This window comes from Callorhinus ursinus, unplaced genomic scaffold, assembly GCF_003265705.2.
Source record: "Callorhinus ursinus isolate GAN/ISIS: 27379988/994484 unplaced genomic scaffold, GSC_fseal_2.0 scaffold13, whole genome shotgun sequence".
Classification (NCBI taxonomy): domain Eukaryota; kingdom Metazoa; phylum Chordata; class Mammalia; order Carnivora; family Otariidae; genus Callorhinus; species Callorhinus ursinus.
The window spans coordinates 848,869-871,404 of NW_027397075.1; the positions used below are offsets into that span (position 1 = coordinate 848,869).

The following is a 22,536-nucleotide window of genomic DNA, read 5'->3' on the forward strand; positions in this document are numbered from 1 at the left end:
TGCACCTGATTATGGGATCTGTGCGCAGGAACCAAGCTCCCCATCCCTGCTCCCGCGATTCTTTACTATTCATTAAGTGAGGTTTGAGAGCCGCTGTCCCCCTTTGTTCCGCTTTCTCCTGGGTCTCCTGGCTTTAACCTGACTACGGATCAAGGTGGGAGACCCCGCTGCGTAATCTCGGACAAAAGTCTCGGAGCCTCAGTTTCCCCGTCCGTGAAACGGAGATCCCCGCGGGCATGCGGCGCGGCTACCAAGGAGGCCGCGCACGTCAGGCGCCTGGAGCACAGCAGGCGCCCAGTAAACGCGGCCCCCCGCCTGGCGAGTCCCGCCCCTCTCTGCCGGCCCGGGCTGCCTACCCTCGCAGATCTGCTCCCACAGGTTCTTGCCCGGAGGCTCCACGCCCTGTCCTGGCGAGACGGGTAGCTCGGGGGACACGGCGGACACGATGGGCACTGGCGTCCGCACAGTGTCCGAGGACTCTGCGGGGCGGGCCGGCTCCTCGCGCTGGGCGGTGCGACTACTTTCCGGACCCGGTGCCGCCATGGCCGCGGTTTCCACAGCAACCGCGCTCCCCGCGAGGCTATGACCCGGAAAGAGCTGGAATTCAAGGAGGCGGGCCAGCGACTCGAGATTAACTTCCGGGTCGCGGTAGAGCTGGCTTTCACGTGGAGGCGGGGAAGATTGGCCTACGGGTGAGTGCTGAGGAGCGGCACTGGCCGGGCGCTGTGGGGTCTGGAGCTTGCGCCTGGGGACTTGCGCGGCAAACTGAGGGGAAAGTGGGTGGCCTGTACCCCAAATCCACACATTCCCCTCACCCCAATCGCATGTATGCGCTCGCTCAGGCCTGGAAGTTCTCCCGCCTTGGAGCGGGGCCGGGATTCCGTGTAATCCCTCCCTGTGTTTGTGCGGAAGCTTTGGCGCGGCGGAGCCTTTGAGGGACCGTTCTCGCCTCCTGGGTCCCTTGCTTCCTGCTCGTGAACCTGCGGCGGCAGTGAGGTGTTAGTTCCATTGTGCAGAGCGCGGGCTCCGACGTCCTGCGGGCTGGGTTCGAGTCCTTTTTGCCACTTGCTGGCTTTAGGACCCAGGACAAGTAAATTCAAGTCTCGAAGCCTCATTGAGTCTGAGATGGGGTCTTCACACCGCTCCTCACGAGACTACCGCGAGATTTTAAAAGAGGTTTTGGAGAAAGTGTTTGCTTTTGCTGGAGACGCACTGTGAGATTCTTTTCTCTTCTTGGAGCGAATATATTTGGGGCCCCAGGGTTGAAGAAGAGGATCTTCAGTGCTAAAGAGGGAGGAAGCTACAGTGATTACGAACGGCCGAAAGGGGATTAAATTGACTACAGTCTCCCTTTAACTTCTTTGTTCTAATCAGGTCGCTTGACTACTCCCGCCACCTGAGGCACTCTTGGCTCTCTCGACTGCACCCGCTCCAGGTTTGCACCTTCTCGCCTTCCTTTGCAGGCCCCTCTTCCTCTGTTCTCCGGTTTCCCTGAGATCTTGTCTTAGGCTCATTCTGTTTGAGACTTAGTTACCATCCATATATTTACAGGTGTTTTTTGTTTTGTTTTGTTTTACCCATGTCAGCCCGGTCAGCCGTGAGCCTCAGACTCACATATCCACCTGTCCACCGAATATCCTCCTGTCCACTTGGATAGCTCAAGGCATCTATGTAAACCAGCCTGTCTCCTGCAGCCCCTAATTACCTGCCTTAAGTTCCTTTTTTTCAGGGATTAACACCACCATCCTGCAGTTGCCTAAGCTGGAAACCTCTGTTCTAGAAACTTTCCAGACAACTGGTAGGCCAGATTAGATGAACTTCATTGCTCTGACGTCACCACTAGCCTTGCTTTTATTCACTCTATTTTCATTATCACACCTCTTTTCCTCCTACACCTGCTCCTTGATAGCAGGTGTTTTATCTTGTTCATCTCTCTATCTCTGGCTTTCATTCATTCACTGAGTATTTATCGAACACCCCCTGTGTGTCAGGTACAGAGCTAGGCTTTGGGAATACAGCAGAAAACAGGACAAGAGTGAATTGAGAGGGTGTACCCTTGACTTTCCAGGTGCTCCTGGCATGAGTTATAAATGAACTTGAGCCATGGCTTAGTCCTGGCCTGGCTCTTTGAAGCTGCTAATGGTGAGCCAGGTCCATTGTGGTTCCCCAGGGCTCCGAGGCTGAAGTGAGCTTCAGGATAGAGAAGCTCCTGACCTTTCCCTCCCACTGTTCAAACTTCCTGCGAGGGGGTTATTTTGTTTCTGGATTCCCTGGGTGTCTCCATGTCACCTAGTGCAGGGAGCAGCAGCAGCTCGGGTGGTGACTGGAGAGAAGTGGCCCAGCCGGAAGCTAAAATGTACTTGATGGCACCAGCCCCTTCCCACACTTGCCTACATGCCAAAAGCTGGGCATTCTAAGTTGCTCTGTGTCATCTTCAATTGTTATATGTTGGTAATTAATTTGAAAATTTAGAAACAGTGAAGCAAGCAGGGCTATGTCCCCAACACCTCCCCCTCTCCCTGGCAGCATTTGATCTGGTTCAGTTCCTCTTTATGGATCGGGAAACTGAGGCCCAGAGAAACCAACACTATGCAGCAAGAGGGCATCAGTCACCATTTGAACCTAGGTCTTGTCAGTCCTAGCTGGGGCTCCTTTCATCGTATCATGTTGCCATTCTTATTACTCGTCACGTGGGAAGGTAGGTAGGAGGGTAAGTCATCCAGGTTGCAAGTGGGGGGAATTAATTTCCACACAGAAAGGAAAAGAGCTACTTAGATGAACCAAGGTAAGGGGTTAATTGTGCCATAGTTACTGCATCTGGTGGGAATCGGCAGGAAGAGTTGACCTCAGGATTTCTTTCCCCTTCATTCAGTAAAAGTAAGCCCCTGAGGACAGCACCTGGTCTGTCTGATTTGATTGCAGTTGAATCCTCAGTGGCTGGCACACGGTAGGCAGTGGGTAAATGTGTTGAATGGGTCACCAGGCTCAGAGATTTAAGGAAGGGGGTGGGAAAGAATCACTTTCCACGGATTACTGTGTGTTCTTTCCAATAGCCCTTTGAGAAGGAATTGTTATTTCCCCCCATTTTCCAGATGGGGAAATTAATGTTCAGGGAGGCTAGGTGACTAGGGCTTAAGTTAGTGAGGGAGCAGTTTGAATTTGAACCTGGCGTTGTCTGAATTTAAATTCCATTCTACTTCTTTAATCACATTTTCCTTTGTTCCAAAGGAGTCACGCGCCTTTTCCCATCCCCTAACATTTCAGACTAGCCACTCAGAAATGTGGCTCTTGGCCCTAACTAGCCAAATTGTACATGGAGTGGTTTGGTGTGGAGATAACTTGTATCAGTTTCTCTTTTCAGGGATGATCACCAAAACCCACAAAGGAGACCTGGGCCTTGGGGTCCCAGAGAAAAAGAAGAAGAAGAAGAAGGTAGTCAAAGAACCAGAGACTCAGTACTCAGTTTTAAACAGTGATAATTATTTCACTGATATCTGTCGCACAAGAGCCACATCCCCCTCAAAGAGTGTGGTCTTAGGGCAGGCATCTGAGATGCCTCTAGTGAAGAAAAAGAAGAAGAAGAAGGGCCACAGCACCCTCTGCGAGGAGCACCTAGAACCTGAGACCGTATTACGTGCTGGACGGACAGAGAAGTTGTATAGCCCCAGGAAGCAGGCTCTTGGTTCATCTGAGTTCCAAAGTGGGGAGAAGAAAAAAAAGAGGAAGTCCTTAAGGCCTCTGGCCATGCCTTCTGGCTCAAAAGTGAAGACCTCCCCGGACACAAGACAGGGCGAGGAGGTGACCAGGGTTGGCAAGAAGCCCAAAAAACACAAGAAGGAGAAAAAGGCCCAGGAGGCTGCATCCTTCTCAGCCAAGGACCCTTGGTTCTGTGAGTCTGGGGATACTCTGTACACTTGCTCAGTGGAGAAGGATGGCGAGGAGCAGGCAGCCTCAGGGCAGAAACGGAAGCAGGGGAGCCCCAAGGAATGCAACGTGAAGATGAAGAAGAAAAAGAAAATCTACCAGAAGGGAGATACCTCCCTAGAAGAGCATCTTGAGTGCTCCAAGTCCGTGGAGAGCAACCCTCGAAAAGGAAGTAAGAAGCCAGTCAAAGTTGAGGCTCGAGAATACATCCCAGTAGGACATAACCCCAAGTCCCCTGCAAAAAAGAAAATGAAGTCCAAGAAAAAGGTAGAGCAGCCAGGCATTGAGGAGCCAGCTCTGAAGAGGAATAAAAAGAAGAAGGAGAAAGAGAGCAGAGTAGCAGAAGAACCTTGGGAAGAGGTAGGCTTTTCTTCAGAATTAGAATCTGCTTTGGGAGAATAAGGGTGGAAGGTTGTGTGTGTGTGTGTGTGTGTGTGTGTGTGTGTGTGTGTGTGTGTTTCTCATGTTTGTAGCTGTGTGTTTCTCATATTTGTAGCTGCCAGAACCCTGAATAAACTGATCTCAGCCAGAAAAAACTGATCTCAGCCAGAAAAGGGATTTGTTGAGACCTGTAACTGGAAAGGTTAAAAGCTGTTTAACTTCAGGTATGGCTGGATCCAGGTGCTCATGGAATATCCTCAATAGTAAAGGTATCCCTTGTTATTGAAACTCTACCCAAGTCCTCACTGTCCTCAATCAAGATCTAAATAAATTGGAATAAAATTTTTAGATGAATCTCCCTTTCTGAACTCTTGCCTTTTGATGTCCAAAACTCAGGAACCAAATAGTTTGAGATAACATGGTCTGTGGCTGTCTGAGCTTATTTTCTGTGCTCAGTGTACATGATTTAGATATCAAATAGATTTGGATTGCAGGAGATGCCCGTGTGGCTTTCCCCAGCTCTGGGCTTCGTTGGTTTTGGTCCCAGACAGGCACCTCCCACCTCACAGCAAGATGGTCTCAGAAGCTCCAGGATTTCATCCTAATAATTAGGCTGCCCCCAAAGGGAGAGAGAGAGTCCCTCTGAAACGATTACAGAAGTCGTCTCAGAGCTGCTCTCACAGGCCTCGATTGGATCACACAAGCCAGAATCCCTGATCTGAAGCCGGCGGGGGAGGGGCAGGGGCCTAGGGTATCAGTCCCACCTGAACCCCACTGTCTTGAGGTCGGGGGGAAAAGACAGTTTCTGGGAGGAAAACCCAGTCCTAATTCCCAGGAGGAAGGGAATGGTTGATGGTCTGATGAAGACAACAGAGATCCACTGTCTCCCTTCTGACAAGCTTCCTTGAGCGGGGGAGGGGGGCGGGTGGGGAAGGGAGGAGATGAGCCAGAACACTTGGACTCCATAGGCCCATAGCCTCCCCTGTCTGTGCCGGGGCCACACCTCTATCCCTGTCTTTGGGGTATGTCTGTGTGTGCAGGGGGTTAGGTGGTACATGTCCTACTCCAAGCAGATGTCTGGCTTGTTGGGGTTGTGATGGCTGAAATTTTTTGAACACTTACCGTATGCCTGGTACTAAGCTAATGCTCCCCATGTATTAACCCGTTTAATCCTCACATCAGTCTGGTGAGTTAGCTGTTGTGGTGGTCATCCTCATTTGACAGACAAGGAAACATACTCAGAGGAGTTAAATACCTTGATCAAGATCACCCGCCTGTTACAGTGTGGGGCTGGGCTTTAAACCCAATCTGGCTTCTGAACTTGAGGTTTCATCCTTTCTCAGAAGCTGCCTTGTAACTTCTCATAGATGCCAGTATCATTAGAGCCCAAGAAGTGACTGTCTTATATTGGAACAAGCCCTGGATTCTCTTCCCAGTTCTGCACCAACCAGCTAGGTGAGCTCAGACCAGCCACTGCCCCATGGTCCTCAAGTAAGAATGATGGCTAATGTGTATTGAGCACTTACTGAAGGATGGCATTGGAGGGGCTCCCTGGAGCAGGGTCATCAGGAAGGTGTCTGTGTGGCTTGAGCTCAGCTTGGCCAGACAGGGTTGAGGAGGGCAAAGGTGGCTTCCATTATCAGGGCATTCTGGTCTCTGGATTTTTCCCAGTTTTGCCCTAGTCCATTAGATTTGGTTTTACTGGTCTCTCTTATTCAGAAGCTCTTAGAGCCAAGAAGAACTCAGAGGTGGGAGCCTAACCCCCATCAGAATCTAGAATCCCTTCTCTCCGGAGTCCAGTGGAAGGTGGTCAGTCCCCTCTGTTTAACATCTCCTGCGATGGGGCCTCTGCTGCCTAGGACAGACCACTGAGTCAGGAAATGCACACATCTTCAAGGTCAGGATTGGTGATGTGCATGAACAGAGCTCTTCAGGGATCATCACACGTGATCTGGGTGCCAGGCAGAGCCCGCCTACAGTAAGGATGCAGGAAACGTGGCAGTTGTCATTACCAAAGGACCAGGGAAAGTGGCTGGCCTGAGGTCTCACTTTCAGAGGGTCCCATGGGGGCTGAGGCCAGTGAGAGAGCGTGGCATGTGTACACATGCCCAGGGCAGGCCCAGTGAGGACACCACATGGGAGCAGAGACCTGTGAGGGGTGTCTGCCGTCGGTTATGCAGAGGGAACAGCAAGCGCAGAGGCCCTGGAAGGAACAAAGACAGGGTAGTGGGAGCTGAGAGTTTAGGGGGCCAAGTGCTAGAGACCAGAGAGGCCACGGGAGCCTAGATTTTTGTGTAAACAAGATGAGAGCCTTTGGAGGGTTTTAGGGAGTGGAGTGATGTGATCCAACTGAGTTACTAAATTCTTATTAAGATTTTTTTTTAAAGACTTATTTATTAGAGAAAGAGCGTGCGCACACACAAGCAGGAGGGGCGAGGGAGAGGGAGAAAGAATCTCAAGCAGACTCTGTGCCAAGTGCAGAGCCTGATGTGGGGCTCAATCTGAGGGCCCTGAGATCTGGACCTGAGCTGAAACCAAGAGTTGGATGCTTAATCTGCGCCACCCAGGTGCCCCTTAAATTTTTACTTTTTTAATTGAGATACAGCAGACATATAACATGGTACAAGTTTAAAGTGTATATATAACATGTTCCACTTGAGTTTGTTTTTTTTTTAATTTTTTTAAAAGTATTTATCAGAGCGTGTGTGCACACTAGCAGGCGGGCGGTGGGGCGGGGAGCAGAGCAGAGGGAGAAGGACAAGCAGACGGTGCGCTGAGCGTGGAGCCCAGTGCGGGGCTTCGTCCCACAACCCGGAGATCATGGCCTGAGCCAAAATCAGGAGTTGGACACAACCGACTGAGCCACCCAGGCGCCCCAAGATTTTATTTTTGAGTAATCTCTATACCCAGCGTGAGGCTTGAACCTACAGCCCCAAGATCAAGAGTCTCATGCTCTGCTGACTGAGACGGCCAGGTGCCCCTCCAGTTGAGGTTTTAAAGCTCACCTGAGCTGCTCTGCATAATGCAGCAGGGTTGAGGGTGAGGAAGCAGGTGTTAAAGACTTGTGGTTGTCCAAACAGGAGAGAAGGCAGTGACTAGGAGTGGGGTGGGGGCTTGGGGGGGCACTCTTGAGAGAACTGGGTTTGGGTTTGCTGGCAGGGTCTCCCTCCCCACCCCCCAATCAGGGCCCCAAGGCCCCGAGCCCACCTGTCCCTTGCTAGTTTCCCTCCCACCATCAGCAGGACCCTTGGCCTCTCTCCTCTTAATGGTTTGGTGCCATGGGAGGTTAAGGTGATGTCTGTGTGGCAGGAAAGGTGCGCCAAGCCTAAGTCAGGAGACCCGCATAAGTGTCATCCCTGTCCCTGAGCTGTGGGGGTGACTTCATGATGGTCACTTCGCCTCTCTAAGCCTTAAGTTTCTTCATATGTCAAATAGGTCAGTGCCATTGTTTTGAGGGGAGAATTGGTGAGAATTGTGCCACGATTCCACAAGAGGATGTCAGAAGTTCTGTAAGTGGCAGGGGTTGAGGTGGTGCTGCGGTCTTGGGTCTTTTCTGGACTCTCATGATCTCATTTGCTGAGCTGCTAGGGCAGAGGCCATCCTATGCTTGACTTTTACTCCCTTTGCCCTTTTGCGCAGGAGCCTGACACAGACTTAGAGGTGGTGTTGGAAAAGAAAGGCAACATGGATGAGGCGCACATAGACCAGGTACGGCCCAGGTCCTCACCCCCCTTCCATGTGTCTTGCCCCCGCCAGGCACACATTTGTCTCCTACAAGGCAACAAGATCCTGGTCCCAGAGGTGTCAGGGACCCCAAAAGCCACCAGCCAGCCTCTGGCACACTTCCAGTGGCAGGAACTTGTGGCCTCCCCCACTTCATGCTGGGAGATGCCTTCACTACCACAGCTCTGACTGAGGGGCCATCTGGTCATTCAGAATCCCGGGCTGAGGCTTTCCTCCTTGTAATTGCTGCAGGGAGAGACGGGAGTGTGACCCCAGGAGCTGTAACCAGGGCAGGGAGCATGTGCTCAGCCAGGCCTATGCATTGCCATCTCCTGGCCTCAATTCAGGAGTGTTTAGAGAAGTTACTCTGTTGTGCATCTGCTTCTGCCTCTGCCGTGCCCAGATCCGTAGGTAGATGCATCCTTTACTGGAGCTTGACTTTCTGGAATTGGGGTATATGTATGGTCCTGAACCAAATGAGGCCTGGCAGGACCGCGTGGTAACAGCATAGGCATGGCTTTGGGCTTTGGGCCATTACTAACGAGGTGACCTGGGGCAGTCACTAACCTCACTGACCCTACTATAGGTGGCTGCGAAGACCAGACGAGGTCGTGTTTGTGAGGCACTCAGCAGGGGCCTGTCTGATATCTCAGCTTAAGAAGTGGCAGCCGTTACCCTGACCACATCCTCTTGCTTTGTCAGCAAGTAATTGTTGGAGAGAAGCAACAGGGTGTGATGCAGAGATGACTCCTGTCCCATGGCCCTTCTCCAGGAGAGAAGGAAACCAGAGAATACTAGCAAATGAGCGGAGTGTGAGGAGGCCTGTAAGATGCCACAGAAGTTCCAAATCTAATGCCTTTGGGGCACTGGGGAACTCTCCCTGGAGGCCGCGCATCGAAGTGGGGCCAAGAAGATCCGTGAGGTGATGCTGACTAATGGGAGCTCCCCAGCCTCTGGGTCATAGTCACACTGCTCCCCAGAATCAGGGCCAATGGTAATGAGCTGGGCAGCCGCACAGAGAGGACAAAGGTGGGGCCCTGACCTGTCTAGGACCTTCCATCAGTTCCTTTCCCAGGTGTCCTCCGCCACTCAGGAGGCAGCAAGTTGCTAGAACTCAGTCCTCGTGCCTGTGTACTTCTATGGGCAAGGCCCGCCAACAACCCTTTACTTCTTTTTTGTGCCTGCTGAGTACTTTGATTACTTGACAATTTTTAAGAAAACCTTTAACCATTTTGGGTGACACATTACCTCAGTGTAGTGAAGCTTTGACCTCTCCTGTTTTCCCCATAAGTGCTAAAATTTACTGTGTTAAAAAATTGCAACCTGGAAACAAAGGCAACCTGAAATCCTACCATCTAATAATGATCATTGTTAGCCCTTTGTTACATTGTTCCAGATTTTTCTTCTGTAACTATGTATGTGTAATTTTAAAGCACTGTGCAATCATGCTCTGTATACTGTTCTTTTAACTTTTGTCATTTAACTGGTGATTGCTTTTCATTTTGGTATATGTACATCTGTATCATTCCACATGTGGATCATGGTTCTACTATAGGAATATGTCATTTTCTCATTTTTACAGCTGTCACTTTGTTTTATGTAGTTTTAAACTTATATAAATGGTCACCTTGACTCGTAGCCTGTGGCAGATTAGAAGGGAGGAGGGGGACACCTAGGTGGCTCAGTCAGTTGAGCGTCCAATTCTTGATTTTGGCTCAAGTCATGATCTCAGTCATGAGATTGAGCTCCATGTTGGGCTCTATGCTGGGTGTGGAAGCTGCTTGAGATTCTCCTTCTCCCACCTCCATCACCACCACCCCAAACTCATACATGCACGCGCGCTCGCTCTCGCTATCAAAAAAAAAAAAAGCGGAAGAAAGGCCACAAATTGGGACAGCTGAAGTTATACCTAATCCTTAGAAGGGAGGACAAGGCCCTGGAAGCTTTTTTTTTTTTTTTTTTTGGTAATTGAAGTGTAGTTGACATACAATGTTACAGTAGTTTCAGGTGTACAACCTAGTGATTCAGTAATTACATATTTTATGAAATGCTCACCACAATAAGTGTAGTTACCATCTGTCACCATACAAAGCTGTCACAATATTACTATGTTCCCTGTGCTGTACTTTACATGCCTGTGACTTATTTATAACTAGAAGTTTGTACCTCTCAATCTCTTTCACCTATTTGAGCCTATCTGCCTATATGCTCCATCTCGCAACCACTAGTTTTCTGTTTTTATGAATCATTGCTGTTTTGTTTGTTCTTTTTTCTGTCTCAGTTATTTCACTTAGCATAATACACTGTAGGCCCATCCATGTTGTTGCAAATGGCAAGATTTCATTCTTTTTCACGACAGAGTAATATTCCACTGTGTTGGGCGCATGTGTGTACGTGTACATATGTGTACACATACCACATCTTTTTGCATTCATCTGTCAGTGAACACTTAGGATGCATCCATATCTTGGCTATTGTAAATAATGGTGGGATAAACATAGGGGTGCATATGCATATATCTTTTCAAATTAGTGTTTTCCTTTTCTTTGGGTAAATACCCGAAGTAGAATTACTGGCTTGTATGGCATTTCTATTTTAAAATTTTTGAGGAAATTCCATACTGTTTTTTAGAGTGGTTGTACCAATTTACATTCACACCAACAGTGTACAAGAGTTGCCTTTTCTCTTCATCCTTGCCAACACTTGGTATTTCCTGTCTTTTTGATACTAGCCATTCTGACTGGTGTGATGTGATATCTCATTGTGGTTTTGATTTGCATTTTCCTGATGGTTAAGATGTTGAACATCTGTTCATGTGTCTGTTGGGCATTTGTATGTCTTTGGAAAAGTGTCTATTCAGGTCCTCTGCCCATTTAAAAAAAAATTTTTTTTTGGTATTAGTTCTTTATATATTTTGAATATTAGCCCCTTATTGAATATATTATTTGCAAATAAGTTGATCCTTGAACAACATGGGTTTGAATTGCACAAGTACATGAATACATAGATTTTTTTCCGATACAGTAATGTAAATGCATTTTTTCTTCCTTACGATTTTAACATTTTTAGCTTTATTGTAAGAATACAGTATGTAATATGTATAACTTACAAAATCTATGTTAATCAACGGTTTATATTATTGGTAAGGCTTCCAGTTAACAGTAGGCTACTAATGGTTAAATTTTGGGGGAGTCAAAAGGTGTATGTGGATTTTCAACTGTGCAGGGAATTGGTGCCCTCACCCCCACTTGTTCAAGGGTCAACTGTATCTTCTCCCATTCAGAGGTTGCCTTTTCTTTTGTTATGATTTCCTTCACTGTGCAGAAACTTTTTAGTTTGATGTAGTCCAAATTGTTGTTTTTATTACCCTTGCCTGAGGAGACAAAACCAGAAGAACATTGCTAAAACTGTGTCCAAGTGTTTATTGCCTATGTTTTTTTGTTTTGTTTTTTTTTAAAGATTCTATTTATTTATTTGAGAGAGAGAGAGCATGAGAGGGGAGAGGGTCAGGGGGAAGCAGACTCCCCACCAAGCAGGGAGCCCAATGTGGGACTCGATCCTGGGACTCTGGGATCATGACCGAAGGCAGTCGCCCAACCACTGAGCCACCCAGGTGCCCGCCTATGTTTTTTTTTTTTAAGGTTTTATTTATTTGAGAGAGAGGGAGAGAATGAGCGGGGGGGGGAGGGGCAAAGGGAAAGGGACAAGCAGGCTGCCCACTGAGCAGGGAGCACGATGGGGGCCTAATGCTAGGATCCTGGGATCATGACCTGAGCCGAAGGCAGACACTTAACCGACTGAGCCACCCAGGTGCACCGCCTATGTTTTCTTTTAGGACTTCTATGGTTTCAGGTCTCCCATTTAAGTCTTGAATTCTTTTTGAGTTTATTTTTGTGTATGGTATAAGCAAGTGGATCAATTCCATCCTTTTGGTATAGCTGTCCAGTTTTCCCAACACCATTTATTAGAGACTATCTTTCTCCCATTGTATATCCTTGGATCCTTTGTCATAGATTAATTGACCACATAAATGTGGGTTTTTTTTTTTTCCTGGGCTCTGTTTTCTTCCATCAGTCTGTGTGTCTGCTTTTGTGGCAGTACCATTCTGTTTTGATTACTGTTGCTTTGTAGTATAGTTTGAAATCTGGGATTGTGCTACCCCCAGCTTTGATTTTCTCTCTCAAGATTGCTTTGGCTATTCAGAGTCTTGTGGTTCCATACAAACTTTAGGATTGTTAGTTCCAGTTCTATAGATAATGCTATTGGTATTTTGATAGGGCTTGCATTGAACCTGTAGATTGCTTTGGGTAGTATGGACATTTTAACAATATTCTTCCAATCCATGAGTATGGTATATCTTTCCATTTATTTATGTGATCTTCAGTTTCTTTCATCAGTGTCTTTTAATTTTCAGAGTATACCTCTTTCACCTATTCCTAAGTATTTTATTCTTTTTGATGCAGTTGTAAATGGGAGTGTTTTCTTTTTTTTTTTTAAGACAGAGATAACGAATGGGGGGTGGGTGGGTAAAGGGAGAGAGAGAATCTTAAGCAGGAGATCTCATGACCCTGAGGTCATGTCAAGAGTCAGACGCTTAACCAGCTGAGCCACCCAAGTGCCCCCAGGGGTATTTTTCTAATTTCTCTTTTTGATAGGTTGTTATTGGCGCCTGGGTGCCTCAGTTGGTTAAGCGACTGCCTTCGGCTCTGGTCATGATCCTGGGGTCCCAGGATCAAGTCCCGCATCAGGCTCCCTGCTCAGCAGGGAATCTGCTTCTCTCTCTGACCCTCCCCCCTCTCATGTGCTCTCTTTCCCTCATTCTCTCTCTCAAATAAATAAAATCTTTAAAAAAAAAATGCAACAGATTCTTTTTTTTTTTTTTTAAAGATTTTATTTACTTGACAGATAGCGAGAACAGGAACACAAGCAGGGGGAGTGGTAGAGGGAGAAGCAGGCTTCCCGCCAAGCAGGGAGCCCGATGTGGGGCTCGATCCCAGGACCTTGGGATCATGACCTGAGCCAGAGGCAGATGCTTAACAACTGAGCCACCCAGGCACCCTGCAATAGATTCTTATATATTGATTTTGTATCCTGCAGCTTTTACTGAATTCATTTATTAGTTGTAATAGTTTTTTGGTGGAGTCTTTAGGGTTTTCTATACAGAGTATCATGCCATCTGCAAGTAGTGACAGTTTTCTTTCCAATTTGGATCCCTTTTCTTTTTCTTGTCTGCTGTGGCAGACACTTCACTACTGTGTTGAATAAAAGTGATGAGAGTAGATAATTTTGTTTCTCCTCTTAGAGGAAAAGTTTGCAGCTTTTCACCATTGAGTATGATATTAACTGTGGGTTTATCATTTATGGCCTTTTATGTTGAGGTATGTTCCCTCTGTACCCACTTTGTTGACAGTTGTTACCATGAATTGATGATGAATTTTGTCAAATGCTTTTTCTGCATGTATTGAGATGAATATTTTTATTCATTTTGTTAATGATGATTGATTTACAGATATTAAACCATCCTTGCATCCCTGAGATAAAGCCTACTTGATCATGGTGAACGATCCTTTTAATGTATTGCTGAATTCAGTTTGCTAACGTTTTGTTGAGGACTTTTGCATCTATGTTCATCAGGGATATTGGTCCTGGAAGCTTTTATATCAAACAGCAGGGTCATTAGTCCACTGATGGTGGCCTTGAGCCATGCTGACAGCATTGTATAAGACATACCTACTGTGGACCAGGCACTCTGTTAGGTTCTTATATTCTGCACCCAACAGTTTCATGTGGGTTAGGGGGTTCTCCCACCCCAGCAATTCTTAGCCACCAGCTGGGTGGCCTACCATTCAGCTCAGTTCTGACACTGTATATCTGGAGATTGTGTCACATCCCACAGGTTAAGGACTCAGTCCCACCAGACTGCTTTCCACCCATGCCCCAGTTCAGATGCCAGTTACAAGCTGGATTGTCACCTGTGCTTCTTACCAGGCTGTTATAGATGGGAGGTTCTGATAACCCCCTCCTCGGGTTTTATTAATTGCCAGAGCAGTTCACAAAACTCAGAGAATCCTTTTACTTACAAGATTGTTGTTTATAATGAAAGGATATAAATCAGGAACAGCCAGATGGTAGTGATACATAGGGCAAGGTATGGGTAACTGCACTTAACTTGCTTGCCCTCTCCAAGCATACCACTGTCCCCAAATCTCCCATGTTTTCACCAACCCAGAAGCTCTCTGAATACCCCTCTCTTTTGGGGGTTTTATGGAGGCTTCATTACATAGGCATGATTGATTAAATCATTGGCCGTTTGGTGATTGATTCACCCTTCAGCCCCTCTTCCTTCCTTGGGGGTTGGAGATGGGACTGAAAATTCCAACCTTCTAGTCACAGAGTTGGTTCACCTGGCAACCAGACCCCATTCTTAGGTTCTTTCAGGCATTCACCTCATTAACATAACAAAACATGTTATGAGGCATTCACCTCATAACATAACATTTACAAAGCAACTTGATGACTCCTCGCTTTGGAAATCCCAAGGGGTTTAGGAGCTTTGTGCAGAAACTGGATGAAGACCAAATATGTATTTATTATGAATCCTATTACAATTGTGCTTCTCCCATTTATCCTCCAAGGTAGCTGATATTTCTATTTGCAGATAAATGGAAGTACACAAAGGTTAAGTGACTTACCCAAGGCCACACTAGTTAGTGGCAGAGCTAAGATTCAAACTAACCTGTGCCTGACTTCAGTGCTGTTTCTAGAAAACAATGCTGTCCCGAAAGTTAACTACAGTATCTTCTGTACAGGAAGGCAGGGCTTCAGGCAGTATGCTTTGGGAAGTTTCTACCCAGTATGGCTATTACAGACAAAAAAGGTTGTGGTGCTAAAGGTGGATAAGGCTCAGTTTGTAGGAAAGTTCATTCTTAAAAGAAAAGTTCATTCTTAATCCAAAACAAGGATTAATGAGGCTGCCCATTTTAGGCCAAGGCATTGCAGCCTTGGGATGCTTAGAGGATACTTTTGACAAATGCCTGCCCCAATTTGCAGCGGAGGGAAGCTGCTCTCCCTCTTGTCACCCTCCTGTCCTCTTGCCTGTCTCTGCTCGATTTTAAGCTCAAAGGAAAACAACTGTGTCCCATTTCCTTCTTTTCTTTCCTCTCCCTTGCTCAGGTGAGGCGAAAGGCTTTGCAAGAAGAGATCGATCGTGAGTCGGGCAAAACAGAAGCTTCTGAACCGAGGAAGTGGACAGTAAGTTTGATGCTCAGGCTCTGGTCGGTTTCATACCCTGGCACCCTGAGTCCTCCTTCTGCTTGTTGCACCATGAAGAGCAGAGTGCTGGGAGACCATGTTAGTCCAGGCCCCCAAGGCTGTCCCCATGTGCCTGCTGGCTCTCTTCACTGCAGAACTTGTCCTGAGCTAATTTCCTTCCTTCTGAAAGGGGTGCTTGCCTCCCTCCTGGAGAGCTGGCCAAGCAAGATAAGCAGCCTGAACCTTTGTCTCCTGCTGTGGATGGGTGGGGTGTCCCACACATTAGTCACTGAGAGCATGTAAGAGGCGCTTTCCAGCAGTGGATGATGACCTCAAAAGGCTGCTTGGACCAGGGCAGGAGGCAGGGGTGAGAGCGGTGTGGTGTGGTGGCGGCCTCTCTCAGGACTGCCTTCGAGGTCCGGTTGGAATGGGAGATTTCCAAACCAGGCCTGAGGAGATGGGACAGGAGAGAGTGAAGCACAAGGACCACGAAGTCAGGCTGAAGAGGGATGAGAGGGATGTGGGCAGGGCAGTGGGCCATACCAGGCCAGCCTTGGTGACCATCGTAGGGAGCGTGCACTGGGCTCTTACGTGCTGTGGGAGCTGCTGGAGGGCATTTATGTAGGGGAAATGGGGAATGGGTTAGATGGCTCAGCCTGCAGGCCTGAGGACTGGGATGGTGGCAGAGGATAGAGAAAGAGAAGAAAACAGCTTCATAATCCAAAAAGGCTTGTTAATAGATTGGATTTGGGGGAGAGGGAAAGAAGGATCCAGACGACAGGGAAGCCTTGCCTTTCTGCACTGTTAAGTCTTCACAGTTTAACATAGGAAAGAACAGTTGATTTGGATCAAAAGACCTAAGTTCAATATTTCTGGCTCTGCCACTTTCTAGTTGTGAGACTCAGGCAAGCAATGTCTTCTCTCTGAGCCTCAGTTTCCACAGCTGTAGAATGAGACTCATACTCTGGTCCAGTGGGATATGGAGAGGGGCTTTGTTCTGTGTTTTCCCTCTGGGTATTCTCTCCTTTCTCCCCATCCTCTTTAGCTGAGCAGAGCTGATAGAAACCCTTATTGACTTGAGGAAGGCAAGAAACACGACAGCATCATTCAGAACCTTTGGCTCCAGGGGCTGTACCTAGAAGGACCTGATGGGGGAAGGGGGCTCCTGGGGCCCAGGGGCGGCATCTGCTGGGGACACTTTAGGTGGCATTGCCTCCCAGGACCTAGGGCCACTTGACCGCCGAGGCATATGGTGGGGCTTCCAGAGTGGCTGTGGGCCCCTGCGGGAGGGTCCCCTTTCAGTGGGTCAGCAGCCCTTGAAGAGCTAGCCTACCTATGACTGGTCAGCCTCTGGCAGCACTCTCCTCAGACCCAGTGCAGGACTGTCCAAGCTGGTTTCTCAAACTAGAAATTGTAGACCCGGGAAGCTGTAATTATGCCTACTGGGCATAACTGGGCCACTATGAAGCTGGGAGAATTTGTCACTGCTTCACTCGGGGCAGGTGTAGCAGTGACTGGTTCTTACTGTTCTCCCAAATCTGACCTAGAAATAAGTGCTAAGCTGGGATTTGGCTTGCAAGTGGAAAGTTTCCAGGCAGTATAGAGGTCAGCAATTGGGGTGGTGTGGGAAGAATGACAAATTATCAAGGATTTAAAGTTGCCAAACATTGTGCTCTGGGTTGTTGGTGTAAAATGTGATTTGATCCGTAGCTGAAGCCCTGTGAGAAGGGTATTACACTCCTATTTTATAGGTGATGACATTGAGGCTCAGAGAGTTTAGGTGATTTGACCAGGGTCACACAGGTAGGCTGGATTCTTGGGTATCTGTGACTTTAAACCCCTAGTTTTCTTAAGCCGGGTTTCTTGTCTCTCTCACAGATATGGGAAGGACAGGGGTCTTTTCTTATGCAGCTTCTCTGAGGGACTGTCTTGAATTTTCTTGAACATGGATGATTTGTGTATAGGTGGTAGAGTACTCTGGACAGGAATTGGAACCTCCGAGTTTCTGGAGTTCCTGGGCCGGTTCAGCTTTGGACTCAGCTGTGTGACCCTTGACCTCTCTGGGCCTCCACTCCCTGCTATGAAATGCACTGCTTGTGTGAAGAGAAGTTCATTTCAGATTCCCACTTGCCTCCTCCTCCTTCCAACTGTCAGAAACCTTAGGCTGAGGGAAGAGTGGGTAGCCAGCTGGTGAGGCGAGGTGAGCTGTGCTGGGAGGTGTATAGAGGTATGTTGGGAGGTGAGGTTGTTGGAGGTGAGGGGAGGGGAGGTGTGCCATACTCTTTGCCGTGAGTGAGGGAAGGAGGAAAGCAGACAGGCAGCTCCATGGGGGCCCTGGTGTAGGCCAGACCTGAGATAGAATTCCAGCAGGGTCGTTAATGAGGTTTGTGCCCCCAGTTAAGCTGCAGACCTCCCATTTCCTTATCAGTAAAATGGAAATGCTAACAGTATTCCTCATAGGGCTCTTGTTGGAATTCAGAAGACAGTCCATTGATGTGCTCATGAGCACTGTGCCTGGTATATAGCCAGCATTTAATCAGCTGGATCCTCCCTGGTGGGGCTGGGGTTGGGGAAAGGGCAGGGCTTTGGAAACCAGGAAAATAACCACCTCTTTTTCTCTCTACAGGGAACTCACTTTGGCCAGTGGGATACTGCTAGTTTTGAAAACGAGGAACAGAAACTGAAATTTCTCAAACTGATGGGTGGCTTTAAAAATGGGGCCCCTTCATTCAGCCGCCCCTCTAACACGATCGGAAGGCCCAACATGGCTCTCAGCAAGAAGGCAGCCGACACCCTGCAGCAGCACCTGCAGCAGGACTACGACCGGGCCATGAGCTGGAAGCACAAGCGGGGCGCTGGCCTTGGCTTCTCCACCGCCCCGGACAAAACCTTTTATATTGACAGGAATGCTTCCAAGTCGATCAAGTTTGAAGATTAGACTCTACTGTCTTGTCCTTCAAAACAGTGCAAATTGCTTTTATTATTCACTTATGCAGTTGAAAACCATCTGACAACTGTCTCAGATCAAACCTCTGCAGAGATTAAGGAAAACTCTGCCTGTGTGCTTGGACGAAGTGAGGTCAGGGAGCTCATGTTTCAGAAGCCAAGAGAACATGTGAGTGGCTAACACCTACTATTTTGTGTATTAAGCATTCCATCCCTGTGTGAAGACATCAGCATATATAAATAATAGCTAAATTTGCTGAGTACTTAGTATGTGCCAGGTACGTACTACTGTGTTTCCCTCGCATTATGTAGTTAGTGATTATAAAATAGGTGCTATTATCCCCATCTTACTGATGAGGAAACTGAGGTTCAGGGATGAAGTAATAAAATTGCCCGGTTCACCCAACCAGTAAGTGCCAAGTGTTGGACTTCTGTATCCCACATCCTGTGTCACTGTTCACTACTCCGAATGTCCCCCCTTCTAGGGAATTTCACCAGGAATACTCATGGGGGATGAAAATCTCTTGATTGAAGAGACAAAAGTTTTGTGAGATGTCTAAATCTCAAAAAGGAAGTAGAATTGTTGGTAAACAGATAAGAGCAAGCTCATTTTCTTTACCCATCCTGAAGACAAATAGGGGTCTGAATGGCCACCAAGCAGATGTGGCTGAGCTTCCTCTGTGGTTGGGAAATGTGTTTCTAAACCAATTTTGCCTTTTCTGGCTCTCCTGCCTTCCATCCTCAGTGTTGAGCTTGGATTTAATCTTCATGCTTTAACTGAGTTCTGACCAAGGCATTTTAGAGAGACTGTTAGTCTTAATGAACCGATGGCAAATTCCCAGGGATATGTTTATTAGAATCTTTGTGACCACAAGGGAGAGAGTCCTAGGTGACTTGTGTGGTGGAGGTCTAATGCCAGGAGGCCTGGGATAACACAGGAAGTTGCCTCATCTTGACACTGCTGCCATGCCTGGACCCTACAACCAGCCTCACAGAGCTCCAGATACAGTGACCTGAGTGACAAATGACCACCTTCTCCATTCACCTAGCATTTTGCATCTGAAAATACAGGTTCTGAGTGGGACATTTTCACATCACTTGGCCTGAATGCCTTCTATAGATATCCCAGCTCAGGTAGGCCTAACTAAATAGCCAGGATATTCAGTCTCTCACTGGGCAGGAAGTCCTGATGTGTAGGGGTTGACTCAGCAACTCAACAAGGAAACATTCTTTTCCTCTCTGCTCCATCCATCCTATTGGCTTCATCAGGCTGCTTGAAAGAATAGCTGTAGCAATTCTAGGTGGGATATCAAGATACTAGAACATTCCAGAGGAAGAAGAAAAACCTTATGGCTCAAGGAAAGTTCCAGAAGACCTTTCATCATCACTTATTGCCTAGTAGGGGGTCATATGCCCATTTCTGAGCCAGCCCCTGGTGTGTGGAAGAAGAGTCTCCTCAGGCCAGTCATAAAGGAAGAGTGAGGGGCAGGTGCTGGCAAGACAAACATGGAGTCTACTACTGCCCCACTGGACAGAGGTGAGGCGGGCCTCCCTGGGTGCTGCCTAGTAAGCATGGGCCAGGGAAGGGGTCGCACAAATCTATGCCAGCAGTGTTTCAGGTGGGCCACTTCACTCAGAATGTGAATTGGGCCTTTGATGGATTCAACCGTGAGATACATGATAGAAGAGGCCATATAAGTGCCTGGAAGGTAAGATTCTGTGTTTGAGTTAGCTCCTTCAGAGCACCTCCTCTTCATAGGGGGATAAATCTCTCCTGGCCTTAAATCTACACCACAGGAATTCACTCACTGTATTGACTGCTTCTCTCATTCTTTTTAACTTGTCAAGAGATCACTCTACAGTTTGGGCCTGCCTTGGCTCATCAGGAAGGGTTGTGCTCAACCATCTCTTGGGTGGTTCTGGAGATCAGTTGATTAGTTGTCCACTCTCTTGTCCCCATAGTGATAGTTCTCATTAGCAATGTGATTGTCAGGCCTTTCCCCTCCTGTCATTTAGTATAAATAGTCTGTGTAATAGGATTTGACTTTCAAACTTAATGTATCATCATTGGCTGAAGAGTTCCACTGGCTTAGGAGAAGGTTTATAGTTTGTTTCTGAAGCAGGGTCTAACCAGAGCAGATGGAATAGCCCAGACAGCAAGATGGCCAGTGGCCTCAAAATGGACTTAACCTTGGTCTGCATTGACAAGAGTGGCAGAGACACCATTTTCCAAGTGAGCGGGTCTTTGTCCTGTGGCAGTGTGCAGTCCTGGGAGGATTTTCACTCTGAGCTTCCTGTGTTAGCTGGGCTCCTCTCTTTCGTAAATTAAACAACACTGACTTGTGCCACCTCTGCCCCTTTTCCCCATGTTCAGAGCCATCAATTTGCAAGGGTTTTTTTTTTTTTTGGTGCGATTTCCTATGTTCTTGGTGTCTTGACTCTGTAAAACACAGCATGTCTCCACTGCAAAAGGTGGTTTTGGGATTTTTTACTCAGAATCGGGGCAGGAGAGGTCTGGCATATAGCACAGCCAAGGTCTTAGTTGAATATTTAACAGCTCTGTTCTCATTTCTCCCTTGGGGATTTCTCACTCAACTGACCCTCCTTCTATTGGCAGGGTCCTTCTCTCCTTCAGTTGCCCTTATCTAGCTATCTCTGAAACCTTTATGATACTTAATTACTTTATCCTTTGCAGTGATTCCTGCTATTTCTGCCTTAGCCTACTAGGCCCTACCCTGAGACTTGCTTTCCATGACTAGACCGGTCCATCAAAAGTATTTGCTAGATAGACAAAGTTCTCCTCAAAAAGAAATTGTGTATTCAGCTCTACAAACTTAGAATTATTCAGGTTTGTGATCGGCAGAATAATTGCCCCCCCCCGCCAAGATGTCCATGTCCCAGTCACCAGAACCTTATGAGTGTTAGCACACAAAACAAAAAGGAGTTTAGGGTAGCATATGGAATTACAGTTGCCAGTCAGCTGACCTTAAAATAAGATTATCCTGGATTGTCTCATTGGGCCCAGTGTAATCATATGGGTCCTTAACTGTAGAAGGGGGAGTCAGAAATGTGGAAGAGACTTGTAAGAAAAGCTCAACAAGCTGTTGCTGGTTTTAAGATAGAGGAAGGGGCCACAAGCCAAGGAATGCAGGTGGCCTCTAGAAGCTAGAAAGGTAAGAAAACATTCTCCCCCCTCCGAATGGAGCCTCTGAATGGAACAAAACCCTGCCCTTACCTTCATTTTGAGGGTACGCCCCCTGAGACCTGTTGGACTTAGGAAAAAGAGATCTGCAAGGTGATAGAATTGTATTGTTGTAAGCCACTAAGTTTGTGGTAATTGTTAAAACCAGCAATAGAAAAGTAATATAGGTCTCATGCAGAACTTTTCCTCATTGTTTTTTACCTTACTTCCTAAGATTCTTTGAATTTTTATTGTTCCGTTGTCCTTTGTAATGACATTCCCAGTAGGCTGTGGTTTACAGAGATTGGCTAATTGATTCAGTAATGGGCTGAGGAAAACCACAAAAGATCACAGAAAATCTAAGCCTTTGCCTGGGTCTGGTGATAGATGGTTCCAAAGCTCCTTTGAGGTAATGCATTACTCAATATGAAAGTCCAAATTCATGTCAATTTAAGAACATTGTTACTCAGGCTTGGGAACGAACGCTGTCTGATATGAACAGCCTCAGAGTAGAAGAAAGGACTTAAAAGCAGGTAATTTGTGAATTTGCCAATTGTGTTTCATTTAAACAGTATCATATAGTAACAGTGGTACATGAAATAATTTTAATGGAAATAATTTTGTGAAATAAAGGTCACTTGATAATATTTGAGTAATACCACCATGTTTTCTGAATTTCTCTATGTTTTGTTCAGTAAAGGGGAGCAAAAGTGTTATGCTTCAGAATCCGCTGTTCTTTAATGTAGGCTCTTTTCTCAGGCTGGGGGCTGGTGGTGGTGGTGGTGGTGGTGGTGGTGGTGGTGGTGGTGGTGGTGGTGGAGAAATTAACAATTAAGTTGGCCAGAAAATCCATATATATTCTTTGGTCCTAAACTGTTTGGTAAAAATATGAGTTTTATATAAGTTTATTTTAAAAAATTATTTTAGCCACTTTTACTGAGATTTACTGTGTGAACTGTAATCCTACATTTCACAGGGTAGAGATGAAATGTAATTTACGTCCAGTATATATCTTCCAGAAGTAGAAAAGTTTGGGGCATTTTAATCTACAACTTGGATTAAGTGGATGCATTTTCCTGAGCACAGGCTTGGAGGCTTTGAATCACCACCAATCAATATTAATGCTTTTA

The 22,536-nt window shown here is 47.0% G+C and overlaps 2 protein-coding genes across 9 annotated transcripts in view; one reads left to right on the top strand and one right to left on the bottom strand.

Moving 5' to 3' along the window:
* The window catches only part of IQCK (IQ motif containing K), a 121,804-nt gene extending 121,151 nt beyond the window's left edge, over window positions 1–653 (bottom strand). For 3 of the 5 annotated variants that reach the window (XM_025855592.2, XM_025855593.2, XM_073899443.1), the window contains exon 1: window positions 357–653. In XM_025855592.2, coding sequence (XP_025711377.1) covers window positions 357–543 — 187 coding nt within the window. In that variant the 5' untranslated portion in view covers window positions 544–653. The remainder of the gene's footprint in view (window positions 1–356) is intronic. The other 2 variants (XR_012380420.1, XM_025855591.2) reach the window with 1 other exon arrangement.
* On the top strand, window positions 554–22,053 carry KNOP1 (lysine rich nucleolar protein 1). Of its 4 annotated transcripts, XM_073899442.1 has the most exons (6): window positions 654–692; window positions 1,375–1,435; window positions 3,362–4,284; window positions 7,945–8,013; window positions 15,202–15,279; window positions 17,906–22,053. In XM_073899442.1, exons 3-6 carry the CDS (start codon window positions 3,364–3,366, stop codon window positions 18,215–18,217), a joined length of 1,380 nt encoding a protein of 459 aa, XP_073755543.1. In that variant the 5' UTR covers window positions 654–692; window positions 1,375–1,435; window positions 3,362–3,363; the 3' UTR covers window positions 18,218–22,053. The 4 variants fall into 4 exon arrangements, with proteins under 4 accessions (XP_025711381.1, XP_025711384.1, XP_025711382.1 ...); XM_025855596.2 differs by lacking the exon at window positions 1,375–1,435 and having other exon boundaries at window positions 554–692; XM_025855597.2 differs by lacking the exon at window positions 1,375–1,435 and having other exon boundaries at window positions 633–692; window positions 3,349–4,284.
* The last annotated feature ends 483 nt before the right edge of the window (window positions 22,054–22,536 follow it).

Excerpts from the sequence above, each read along its gene's own strand:
- KNOP1 (XM_025855596.2), top strand. The coding sequence starts at position 3,364 with ATGATCACCAAAACCCACAAAGGAGACCTGGGCCTTGGGGTCCCAGAG. Across the intron at positions 4,285-7,944 it reads CAGAAGAACCTTGGGAAGAG|GAGCCTGACACAGACTTAGA; the intron begins GTAGGCTTTTCT and ends CCTTTTGCGCAG. Across the intron at positions 8,014-15,201 it reads ATGAGGCGCACATAGACCAG|GTGAGGCGAAAGGCTTTGCA; the intron begins GTACGGCCCAGG and ends TCCCTTGCTCAG.